This window comes from Muntiacus reevesi, chromosome 13 (assembly GCF_963930625.1).
Source record: "Muntiacus reevesi chromosome 13, mMunRee1.1, whole genome shotgun sequence".
Classification (NCBI taxonomy): Eukaryota; Metazoa; Chordata; class Mammalia; order Artiodactyla; family Cervidae; genus Muntiacus; species Muntiacus reevesi.
In genome coordinates, this window is record NC_089261.1 from 52,665,697 (window position 1) to 52,679,138 (window position 13,442).

The window sequence follows — 13,442 nt, forward strand, 5'->3', positions numbered from 1 at the left end:
TGGGGAAGAAGTTCTAAACCAATCATTTATTTACCAAAAAATGATGAAATTAAGTAATGTTTAAACCACTTTTAAAATGCCAGGTAATACTCATTAGTTTTGTGGCTTTGCCAAATGGACTAGTTAGATGAATTAAGAATGAGGATCATTGTGGAATGTCCACAAGTGGTCCTAATTGTAATGTTTCCACGATTCCTTAGATTAGAAATTTGGCCATCCTTTTGCCTGTTATGACCTTTATATTGAATTATGTTGTTCTCACTAAAGGTTTTGATTATTTTCCTTGATTCAGCCATTAATTTTCAGTATTCACCATTATTTTTCAGTATTCATTATATGCCAGGCACTGTTGTAGTGCGTCGCCAATGAGGTTATATAACAGTAGACAAAAGTTTTAAAACATATCTTTACTGTCAGAGAGCTCATTGACTACATAGCCAGAAAGGTATCGGAACTTACGGTAGATTGTATGCATCTACATTGATTAGGGTTGTAAGAGATAGCAGATTACCTTTGGAAGCATTTGTGTCTTAGTTATTTATGAACAGGAAAAAAATTACCTGCATAGTAAAATTAGCATACTGACAGGTTTATTTTGTTTTTGTGCCCTCTTACTTTAGCATGCTGGGAATATTAAAGAAGCTGCAAGGTGGATGGATGAGGCCCAGGCCTTGGACACAGCAGACAGATTTATCAACTCCAAGTGTGCAAAATACATGCTAAAAGCCAATTTGATAAAAGAGGCTGAAGAGATGTGCTCCAAGTTTACAAGGGTTTGTCCAGCTAGTTTGTTTGTTTATGAATAAAAAGTTCATACGTGTATAACTTGTTTATTTTTCAAAGTTTACTTCTGATATTTTTAATATCAAGACAAGATTTTAATTAAATTGCCTTAGCAAAAAAAATTGAAATCAGTATTACTATAAAACGTCATTTCTCAGGTGGCACTGGTGGTAAAGAATGTGCCTGCCAGTGCAGAAAATGGAAGAGACCAGGCTCTGATCCCTGGGCTGGGAAGATCCCCTGGAGTAGGTAATAGCAACCCACTCCAGTTATCCTTGCCTGGAAAATGCTGTGGGCAGAGGACCTGGTGGGCTACAGCCCATGGTGTTACAAAAGAGGTGGAGATGACTGAGCACACACACACACCATTTTTCAAATATGGTTGTATAAACTCTGATTTATACTGAGATATGTTCAGTTGAAATTTTTAGGGGTGAATATACTCATATTAATTGAGTACATGCTGCTGTTCTATTTGTTATATTACTTTCCATCCCAAATTATGTAGATCTTTTTTATTAATCATTTACGAGCGTTTTTTAGTGGTTAGAAATATAATTCTAATTTCTTTCACATATTAACTGTTCCCTCTTACTCTGAGAATGGTTTTAAAAAATAGAAAATTGTTCTGAAAATTCAAATCAATTAAATCCTATGGTGTAATAACGTATTTGGTAAGAAATTGTCTTTGAGTATGTCTGCTTTTCATATAGGAAGGAACATCAGCGGTTGAGAACTTAAATGAAATGCAGTGCATGTGGTTCCAGACAGAATGTGCCCAAGCTTATAAGGCAATGAATAAATTTGGTGAAGCACTTAAGAAATGCCATGAGATTGAGAGAGTAAGTAACACATGCCTAAAAGCTTCTCCTTTTATTCTGTTACCCATTGACAGTTTGGGGAAATCCTCTTAGTTTTTTCTTTCCTCTCACTTCCTAATGCATAACAAATGATTGCTAAAAATCACTATTCACATTTTTCAGAGTTTATAATAAAAATAATATAGATTACATATTCAACAGACTTCTCCATTGTCTACTCTTAGTGTCAGAATTCATGTAAAAAACTTAATGGAAAGTTTGTATCTTGGCTATGTTTTCATTGATTTTTGGATGTTTCTTTCAAATTGATGCTGCTTCTTCATTAATACATACAAAGCTCATTAAGCTATGCCAGAAATGTCTTGGTTGTGAGTTTGATTGGTGGTGCCATATGCCCTTGATAAATATTAGATGCAAGCTTTGAAGCCTTTTCACAGTACTTCTGTAACCTATACAATTTCTCATTTTCTGATAAATTTATTTTTTTCTTAGTCCTTTCACTTTCTAGTCATTTCTATGACTAGTAGTTGGCTTTCAGTTTTTAAAATGTTTTTTAATATATATAATTTATATAAATTCATGCTTCTTTTGTTACTACAAGTTGAGAATCCCAGAGGTTAGTTGAAATGTGTTAATTTCTGGTTGCTTGACTGACTTCCTGACTATTTCTCTCCCACATACCAACATTTCAGATTTGTATTCTCAGAAAAATTGACAAATACTACATATTAAAATCTTTTGCAGATTGTTCTAAATATAAAAGCTGAATGTTTAACATGTAAATCTATTGTATTGCACTACACCATTATGTATGCTAATAAATTCTGTTGGATTTATGATGGTAGCTTTATTTAAATATGGTTAAGGAAGGAATAAATATATTTGAAAGCATCACTGTGAAAAAAAGGTATTTATTGATATTCTAAAATGTGAATTCATCAAATAAACATAAAATAAGTAGAAAAAAATAAAGCATTGTGTTTCCTTTCATTCAACAAATAATTCAGTCACTAATGTATGCCACAAACTATGCTAGGTAATGGCTTAATTGATATGTAAAATATTTAAGTAGAATTATTGTAATTTTTAATATTTTAGAATTTTACTGATTTTTATTTTCATGCCCTGGAAACAAATAATTCCAAGGCTTTCATTTTTGTAGCTTCTTTGCTGTCACTATACTTCACTATAATAAAAAAGATAATTTTGTTAGCATTTTATAGAAATCACTGATGACCAGTTTGACTTTCATACATACTGTATGAGGAAGATTACCCTTAGATCATATGTGGACTTACTAAAGCTAGAAGATGTACTTCGACAGCATCCGTTTTACTTCAAGGCCGCAAGAATTGCTATAGAGATCTATTTGAAGCTTCATGACAGCCCTCTTACAGATGAGAATAAAGAACATGAAGCTGATACAGGTATAATATTCAAAGAGTTTTTTTCTGTGGTGTGTATATGTATATTTATGTTTTTGTGTAACAGATTTTTCCTGCACTTTTTTTTTTCTGAAAGATGATTTTTTTAAAAAATAATTTAATTTTTAGCTGTGCTGGGTCTTCATTGCTGCAAGGGCTTTTCTCTAGTTATGAAGAGGAGGGGCCACTCTCTAGTTGCTTTGCATGGGCTTCTTGTTGGGGTGGCTTCTCTTGTGGAGCAGGGCTCTGGGGCTTGCAGGCTTCAGGAGTTACGGCATGTGGGCTGTAGAGCACAAACCCAGTAATTGTGGGACCTGGGTCTGGCCACTTCACGGCATGTGGAGTCATCCCAGATCAGGGATGGAACCTGTGTCTCCTGCATTGGCAGGCAGCCTTTACCCCTGAGCCACCAGGGAAGCCTCTTCCCTGAGCTTTCTATTTGCGCGTTGTGGGACAGCGTTTAGAATGTGTTTAAACATGCTTTAGAAAATGGTGATGGCTGTTTTGTGAATTTCTCTGAGCAACAAAAGAAAAATACTATTGACTATTATTGTCTTTAAAAGTTAAGCAAAAATTTGTAACTGATCATTACCTTTTTTTAATATTAATTAATTTTTAATGGAAGGATAATTGCTTTACAGAATTTTGTTGTTATTGGCCAAATATCAACATGAATCAGCCATAGGTCATTAGCTTTTAAGGAGTTGGATTTCAGCTTTAACTTAATATGGTGGCTCCGTGGTAAAGAATCTGCCTGCCAATGCAGGAGATGTGGGTTTGATCCCTTGGTTGAGAATATCCCCTGGAGGAGGAAATGGCAACCTATTCCAGTATTCTTGCTGGGAAAATCCCATAGACAGAGGAGCTTGGTGGGCTACAGCTCATGGGATTGCAAATACAGCGAGGCACGACTGAGCACAAGCCATGACATACTAAAAGATAAATATTGCTTGAATGTTAATACCCAGGTTAGAATTAAAACTAAGCCAGTAACATTGCTCAGTGATTTTTCACTTGACCATTTTTAACATGCCATTTTAATAGCAAGATGTCAGGATGTGTAGGAAGAAGTCTTCCTTAAAATAATTATTTGGGAAAGGATCTCAGAATAAAAGTGACCTACGCATGTAAAAAGATAAAAAATTAATTGTCCAAAAATTTTGTGTCTTTATTCAGGGCAAAAATGTTACAGGAGTTGGGGCATAAAAGCAGTCAGAATTTTTTTCCTCAGTCCTGAGTTTCTTCCTCTTCTGAGGTTATGGTTGGTTACTTTCTATATTCTTCCTCCTGCTAAGACCTTTGGATCCTTTTATTAATTTGTTATTTTACAATACCTAAGAACAATTTAGAAGATTCTAAGGTCACATATTGAAACCCTTGACAAATTTCACTTAAATCTCTGTTGTTACTGCTTCAGCTGGAAAGAAAATGCTAGTGAGAATCTATAGGACAGTTTATAATTGAAGATGATATCAGTGATCCTCTGGCTTCGCTTATTTACTTTCCTATTTTCTCTTCCTGCCTTCCACATCTTCTTTGAATTCTGCAGATAATATACAATTAACTTTTTTTTTTTTTTGCCACACACGTGGCATGTAAGATCTTGGTTCCCGAACCAGGGATTGAACCCATACCCCCTGCAGTGGTAGTGTGCAGTACTAACCACTGGACCACGGGGCAGTCCCAGTACACAGTTAACTCTGGAATATACAAAGTTAAACCAACTCAGAAAAACACCGAGCAAATGTGAGACTCCCTCTTCACTTTTCTCCTGCCTGAAGATTTTCTCCTTTCAAAGGGCTAGCCCTATTAAGTGTTCAGTTTCTTTTGTGCACAATTACCATGTTCCGTTTCATATGTACCTATGATCTACACAGTTACAGGGTGATTTTTGTGGTGGTATTGTTCATTTTATTTTTTTAACCCATAAATGGGATGATATCATTCCCGATGTTCTAAAATTACAACATTTTATTTTATTTTATTTTTTTTAATTACAACATTTTAAATTTTGTTAATGGGAATGAGGGTTCCCTCGTCCCCATTACAGTGCTAAAGTAAATGTCCTGTAAGGCATCATTGTGCACATATTTATTTAGCAGGGATTGTTAGAAGAGGCAATTAACTAGGTCAAAGATTATGAGAATTGCGTAGCCTTCCATAAAAGTTTTTGTTGCCACCAACAGTTTATTGAGATTGTCTTTTATTTTATTGCTCACATTGAAAATTGTTCATCCTTCACATGTTTGTTACTTAGGGGAAACATCTAGTGTGTGGTCATTTATTTAGCTGGCTGCCGTGGGTCTCCGTTGTAGCACAGGGTCTTCGCTGCGCGGGGCGGGTCCTCAGGAGTGTGACGCAGAGCTCACTAGTTGTGTCCTGCAGGCTCAGTTGCTCTGAGGCATGTGGGGTCTTAGTTCCCTGTATCCCAAGTCCCTTGCATTGCAAGGCAGAGTCTTAATCACTGGACCACCAGGGAAGTCCTGCTTTTGGGTTTCTTACGTGAATTGCCTGTTCATATCATTGACCTGTTTTATTTTGAAACTTCTTGGTTTGTAGGAGATCTGTGTGTTCAGGACCTTAATCCTTATTTATGTGTTGCAGATGTTCTCTTCCTATTGCTTAGGTCTTAGCTTTCTTTGTGATGGGTATCTTTCATTATGTAAAAGTTTTAATTTTTCTAAGGCAAAACTATTTTAGTCTGTTGTGGCTTCTGGGTCTTGGCTTTTCTCCTTTAAAATGTATAACATATTTATAAATGTCTTCTTTGTTTTCTTGTAATGTTTGCTTTGTTATTTTTACATTTGGCTGTGTGATCATCTGGAGATCATTTTTATATGTGATGGGAGGTGAAGGGTGGCTTTTTTATCCCCAAATAAAACACTGCTGACTTCGAAATAGTGCTTATTTGAATAGGTCATCCATGTGTTTAAAATGTCACTTTAATCATGATCTGAGTTCTGAAAAAATATTTTGGTGGGTTGTGGGCATGGTGTCTTGTTCTCACATATATTAAAATTTATTATTATTGTTGTTTAGTTGCTAAGTTGTGTCTGATTCTTTCCAACCCCATGCACTGTAGCCTGCCCAGCTCCTCTGTCCGTGGGATTTTCAAGGCAAGAATACTGGAGTGGGTTGCCATTTTCTTCTCTAGGGGGATCTTCCCATCCCAGGAATTGAACCCGCATCTCCTGCTTTGGCAGGTGAATTCTTTACTCCTGAGCCACCAGGGAAGCCCAAAGCTTATTATAAAGTCATACTGAAAACTATGTTGTATTGATATCAGTACACAGGTTTCTGTTACCCATCTTTCTCTTCTTGATGTCAAGATATCAGCCAAGGCATCAAAGGATTGGCCTGGGTTGGAGAATTCACTTCCAGGATGGCTTACTCATGGCCAGAGTCCTGTTCTTGGCCACATGGGTATTTGCATGAGGTGGTTTGGGTTTCTTTACAGCATGACAGCTGGCTTCCTCTGAGTGATCCAAGGAAAAGCATAGAGGAATCCACAGTGCTTGTATTTCCTAATCTTGGATGTCATGCATATTCACTTCTAGTACATTCTATTAGTTAGAATCTAGTCACTAAGTATAGCTCACATTCAAGGGAAGGGGAAATAGGCTTTACTTTTTGAAGGGAAGAATTTGTGAACATATTTAAAAATCACCACAGTGGTAGAGTATTTTAGAATGACTTTTTTCATTTCTCATTATTAGCAAGTGTTTTTCAAATACCTATTGAAAATGTGGCTTTCAGATTTATTGCTTTAAGTCTACACAATACAATTTTCCCACTGTATTGTAGCATGTTTATCAGAGATTTCTAGTCTTTATTTAAGACGTTCTGTGGCTTGTACCTCAAAGAATAGTTGTTAATTTTTAATGTTACATTTTAAATTTACTATACAGTTATTCATTCTTCCTTCAACAAATATTTGAATGTTTTCTGTGTGTTTTGGTATGCTGCTAGGCCTTGACAGCACAAAGATTTTGAGTAAAACAAAAGTCTCTTCCACCAAGGAACTCACAGTCTAAAAGAGAAACAGATGTGTAGACACAGTATTATGACAAGCAGAATACTTTAGGCATGGTGGCAGCACTATTTGATAGGATTAGAGAAGGCATAACTAAAGCATAATACAGTGCCATAGGGATTTGAAACTGCTTGTTACATTCTTAGAACTGCAAGAAGTTTAATTTTGCTGCAAGAGCTCATGCTTTTGTGCTTTGCTGTGGTTGTCACAGTAGGTCTCCTCTTGGTTTCACAAATTTTTTTAAGATGTTTATACTCTTTAACAAATGCAGCATTATTAAAGGCACATGAACATGTTAATATGAAACATTTTTAATGGGAGTTTGGGCATATTAATACATAGTAATTGATCATTAGAAATCTGATTAACACATTGATGGTTTTATTAACACTGCTTACAGCAAACATGTCTGATAAAGAGCTAAAGAAGCTACGTAATAAACAAAGAAGAGCTCAAAAGAAAGCCCAGATAGAGGAAGAGAAAAAAAATGCAGAAAAAGAAAAGCAGCAGAGAAATCAGAAAAAGAAGAAGGATGATGATGATGAGGAAATTGGAGGTCCAAAAGAAGAACTTATTCCGGAGAAACTGGCCAAGGTACTTAAAAATAGTATTTAGCACAGCTGAGTGAAATTTCATGACCAGCTATTGTCTTTATAGAGTCTTTTTCAGCCAGTTTGATAGATTTTAGAGTAAGAGATTTATTTTTAGTTTTCCTTCTTTCCTCTCTCTCTATCCTTTTTCTCTTCTATCTTCTCTCTTTTCTGATTGTATGTCACATTTAAAACTTGAAATAATGATTCTGAGTACTGTGTATGGTATATTGGAAAGTTTTGGCTTTTGAGTCATTCTGATCTGGGACCACATAATTAGCTCTTACATGTCACTGTGTATCTTAGACACTTTGTCTAATTTCTCTGATGGTTTTCTTAACTGTAAAATGGGACTAGGAAAAATCATTACTAGACAAGATGTTAGGACTCAAGAAAACGTATGTGTAAAGAATATAGTCTGTTAAAAGTGGTAGCATTTAAGTTTTTATATAGTCTAAATTGAGCTTCTTAAAAAGTGAGTTCTGTATGTCTCTCTCACTTGTGTTGTCAACTTACATTATATTGTACTTAACTATTTGTACCTGATATCTTTAAAGTCCTCAAATATTTTCCCCAAGCCAAAAATATTATCTGCCATTTTTAACTGTTAGACTGAAACCAAGGCATTCATTGTCATGTAGATCATTTTGATCAGTAACATATCTATGCAGTTTTCTTCTGACCCTTGACACCCTCCTCCTCCAAGTGCGAGTAACTGCATGCTTTACTATGTTAAAGCAATATAGTAAACAGTAAACCTAGAGTTGAGTTTTAGCCTTATTAGTAACTAAAAATTCCTTGGTCATTGGTTGCTTTATAACTAAGGAATATTGTAATACCTAACGAGTAGAGTTCGAAAATACTTTTAGAATTGTATCCTAGCAGATGGACAGTAATATCTCATAGCAGTTTTGCTATTTAAGAACGGTTGATAAATGTAGCTTGGATTTCACAAAGCTGTATTGACAAATAATTTTGTGCTTTCTAGAAACAAAAGATACTGCCTTTTTATTGTTGTTGGGAGTTTATTGAAAGACCATACAGGGATGTGAAGAAGCACAGAAAATTGACCTTTCAGGCCCCATGGAGAACTGCAGAGTTCTTAGGGATAATGCCAACTTTACGGGACCTTCCATCTTTATTCCTCCGCTTATTTCTTAACTACCACTTTTACCACCATCACTGACTGCCTGCCGCTATCATTCTTTACATTTTTCTCTCTGTCTCATAACTTAATGACCTTTTCCCTTGTAACTCTTTATGTCTTTCTTTATAGTTTAAAGAGGGCATCTGTTTGTATTTAGTTACTGTCTAATAAGGAGTACCCTGAATAGCAGATTTCTTGCACTTAGTCTCCTTATACACTGTTCCATTTTCTTTGTTTAGCCTATGATAGCTGCTTTGGGCCCAGATGTCAGCTTATAGTCTAGTCATTTGTAGCTAGAGGGTTGTAAAGTCTCCCAGCAAAAGCGCTATAGAAAGTACTTTTGACTCTTTTATTTGGAAGGAGCCTAGTGGAAGGCACCAGTTTCATGGACTCCTCTTCAGTGTATACTGTTCTTACCTGTTAGGCACATAACACCTTTCTCTTTCTAGGATGACTGCATCCAAGATGTCTGCATCTAATAGAATCCGCACTCACTCATACCCCAAAGTGGTGGCAAGGCCAGATTTTACACCAAGCTGTCATAATCGGGAGGGGCATCGCAGGCTGTTTTAAAAGCTGCCTGCCAATTCTGGGTCTGTAATCTATAGTTGGTGTTTTTTTTTTGTTTCTTTTTGTTTTGGTGATCTTATTTTTCATCATTCTTCCAGGTAGTAAATGATAAATTTAGTTCATCAGATCAAGATAATTTAAATAAAAGCATTGTTGAATTAGCAGTTATTCTAGTTAAGAAAGAGAGAAGGAAAATAAGAGGTTTATTAGCTTAATATTGAGTTAACTGAGTGTAAATCTGAAAGCTTGATGGAATGTATTGCTTGCTCATCCAACTTACCATGAGGCAGTCGTTTTTAGTTGTTATTTTTAAATATTTTTTTTTTATGTGGACCAGTTTTTTAAGTCTTTATTGACTTTGTTAAACGTTATTGCTTCTGTTTTATGTTTTGGGCTTTTGGCTGCAAGGCCTGTGGGATCTGAACTCTGAGCAGGGACTGAATCTGCGCCCCCGCCTTGGAAGGAAAGTCTAACTCTGAACTGCCAGGGCGGTCCCTCTGTAATGTTTAGTTTTGAAGCTTTGAATTTTAAACTAATTTTACAATTTTTGTTACTATGTTGGGAATTTAAGGAGATAACTCTTATACCACATATTTTACTTGGATTAGATTTCAGGTCAGTTTATAAATTAAAAAATTGCATATGAAGAAAATGCCCTCATAACTGATTAAATGCCATCAACACAATGTTGTTCTTTTCTACATCTATTTAAGTTACACAAATTCAGATCTTCAAGGTTGGATGTGATTTTTTTTTTGAGAGAGAGGCAGAAAAGAGTATACATAATGCTGGCAGTTCCACCCAGTACTTACTCAGTGAACATTAGGACCCCACCTGAGTTTCAGATGTGAGAGGCTTGACTGCCGTCTCAGTTCTTAGATGCCTGTCATAGTGTGACTGTCTTACTACAGTGATTGCAGTTTTGATACTTAAATACATGGTTTTCATACGTACAACTCAAAACTAGTGGTATTGTATATTCATAGCTTTATCTGTGTGTCTTAACTTAAGGGATTTTCAAGGGTAGTTTTATCTTAAAGCACCAGTTGTAGAACATCATGCCTATTTATATGCTTTTGTTTATGTCACTCTCTACTACATTATATATATGTAACTGTAGAATGTAGTTAGCTTTGTCTTGGTTATGTACATACTATTTTATCATTTAGATTTAACTTGACAGAGTCTTACCTTTGAGAGGCCCACAGAAGCATGTGGGGACGAGAAACCCACATCTCCTTTGAGGGCATATGTTTTCATTTACTAGAGTTTCAGACAGGATTAGTTTCTCTCTTTTCTCTTTTTAAATTGAAATACTCAGTTTCAGTCACAGTAGTGCTTGTAACGGGCTTCCCTGGTGGCTCAGCTGGTAAGGAGTCCGCCTGCAGTGTGGGAGACCTGGGTTTGATCCCTGGGTTGGGAAGATCCCCTGGAGAAGGGAAAGGCTACCCACTCTGGTGTTCTGGCCTGGAGAATCCCATGAACTGTATAGTCCATGGGGTCTCAAAGAGTCGGACATGACTGAGCGACTTTCATCACCACCACCAGTGCCTGTAATGATTCAGCTTCACAATATCCTTTTTTGTTTCTGTTTTATAATGATAGCAGCCATGTCTCTCTCCAGTAAATTATCCTGGTCAATGCAGTGACCTTTACTTCAGTCTGTACTTCTTAAGGAATGAAAAGCTTGCTATAGCTAGGTGGTAATTTCAGTTTCCAGTTCTCTACTTTCCCTGGTAACCATTTCTCCCCTGTATACCACAAATTCTAACTCATTAAAGCATAGAGTTGTTGAAATTTGACAGAAAACAGCAAAATTCTGTAAAGCAATTATCCTTCAATAAAAAATAAATTAATTGAAAAAAAAAAGAGTCATGGTAATAAGAAGCAGAATATTCACCAGTGTGAGAAAGGTGTACTTATGAGGGCCCCTGTTTTCTCCTCTGTCTCTTGGTATCTCTGACTGTTACAGTAGTGATACTGCCACATACTGATTTCTGGTTTAGAGCTTATATCCTTGAATAATGACTAGGTGCTTTACAAACTGCTACTGCTGCTGCTGCTAAATTGCTTCAGTCGTGTCCAACTCTGTGCGACCCCATAGACGGCAGCCCACCAGGCTCCGCCGTCCCTGGGATTCTCCAGGCAAGAACACTGGAGTGGGTTGTCATTTCCTTCTCCAATGCGTGAAAGTGAAAAGTGAAAGTGAAGTCGCTCAGTCGTGTCCAACTCTTAGCGACCCCATGGACTGCAGCCCACTAGACTCCTCCGTCCATGGGATTTTCCAGGCAAGAGTACTGGAGTGGGGTGCCATTGCCTTCTCCAACTTTACATACTAGTACAGGGTAAATCCTATAGACACCACTTACTGTTTAACTTGATTTTGTTTTTAATGCTGTTAAATAATTTCCTTGGCCTAAATCTAAGTTTGTGAAACCACAGATTACTGTATGGGCAGAGTCATGTTGGACAGATACGGCACAGCTGAGTTCCACTGAGAGTACATTGTTATTGCCTCAATGATGAGAGAGGGCAAGTATAAGGACCCAGATGCTGAGTGCAAATATAGTGTCATGCTTTGTCCCGGACCCAGTCTACAGAGACTAGTCCTGTCTCAGTACTCAAAGGGTGATAGAGACAGCATTCCATAAATATACAACTTTTCAAATGATACCACACCTATAGTATGGCATTTGAATAAATATGGATTTCTGTAGAATTCAGAGTGGAACAAAGCAACACAGGGTGGATATTGTACTATTTTTTAATAGCTTGATTATACTCAGCTTTCACTCATTCTTTAATATTCTCTACAATTCTTAGCCCTTGTCATCCTGTTCCACATCCGTTCTCTCTTTTTTTTTCCCCCACCCTTGGCTATCTTCCCTGTTTTTCTTACTGTCTTTCTTTTCCTGGTTCTGGTTCTGTTTTATCTTCTTTACTTGTTGGATAGTTTCTATCCACAGATAATGTATTATCTCAGTGAATGAGGAGTTTAGAATCCCCTTCCTTTAGGTTGTGGGAGGGTAAAATATGGCAGTGTATTTCTGGTTGACTAGTAAGTGGCTTTTACTGAAAAAGTATTTTTAATAATAAGTAGAAAGAGAAAATTGACATCCTCTCCCCCCCCCCCCCCCCCCGGCAAATCTTGCTTCCATTTGTATAATATCTCTTATTTTTGTTAGGTTGAAACTCCACTGGAAGAAGCTATTAAATTTTTAACGCCATTGAAGAACTTGGTGAAGAACAAGATAGAAACTCATCTTTTTGCCTTTGAGATTTACTTTAGGAAAGGTAGGCAATTAGGGAATAGTGGCTCTGATAAAATTGATCACTTTATTTCTCAGAATATAGTTGCCAATTCTGATGGCCTCACCACTGTAGGATATTTTGGCAAATGCAAGTGCAGCTTCCTCACAAAGAAATACCTGCTTTTTACAGTATGTTATGGGGAAGTTACGTGATGTCATGATCTCTCCTAGGGCATTAAAATAAAAAATAGATGTACAATATAAAACTAAAATTAAGGTGAAATATAGTGATTATCATGCTCATGTGGATAAAATTTAGTAACTAAATAATACACAAAGATCTTAGAATAGTGTCTGGTACACAATAAGCAGTAAATAATGTCAACCAGTAGCTATTGTTACAGATAGAAGATGTGATGTTTGAGGTGTATCTTGAAGAACAGACCATGCTTCTAAAAGAAAAGATGCATAGAATGGAAGAATATCTATTAAAGAGAAAACAAGTGCGTATAAATAATGTTGAGGTTGCCTTTGTTGCCTAAGCCAGGTAAAGGTTGGATGGAGGATTTTGGTTGCTAGATTTAGAATTCTTACAAGCTAAATGTAGTAGATACTAAGAAGATTTAATGGTATTGAGCTATTTCAAATCCTGAAAGATGATGCTGTTAAAGTGCTGCACTCAGTATGCCAGCAAATTTGGAAAACTCAGCAGTGGCCACAGGACTGAAAAAGGTCTGTTTTCATTCCGATCACTAAGAAAGGCAATCCCAAAGAATGCTCAAACTACTGCACAATTGCACTCATCTTACACGCTAGTAATGCT

At 36.5% G+C, this 13,442-nt stretch overlaps 1 protein-coding gene across 2 annotated transcripts in view; it reads left to right on the plus strand.

The window, feature by feature from the left end:
• The window catches only part of NAA15 (N-alpha-acetyltransferase 15, NatA auxiliary subunit), a 69,369-nt gene that overhangs the window by 43,274 nt on the left and 12,653 nt on the right, over positions 1–13,442 (plus strand). For both annotated transcript variants that reach the window (XM_065905013.1, XM_065905014.1), the window contains exons 12-16: positions 621–773; positions 1,497–1,625; positions 2,818–3,031; positions 7,462–7,655; positions 12,554–12,662. In XM_065905013.1, coding sequence (XP_065761085.1) covers positions 621–773; positions 1,497–1,625; positions 2,818–3,031; positions 7,462–7,655; positions 12,554–12,662 — 799 coding nt within the window. The remainder of the gene's footprint in view (positions 1–620; positions 774–1,496; positions 1,626–2,817; positions 3,032–7,461; positions 7,656–12,553; positions 12,663–13,442) is intronic.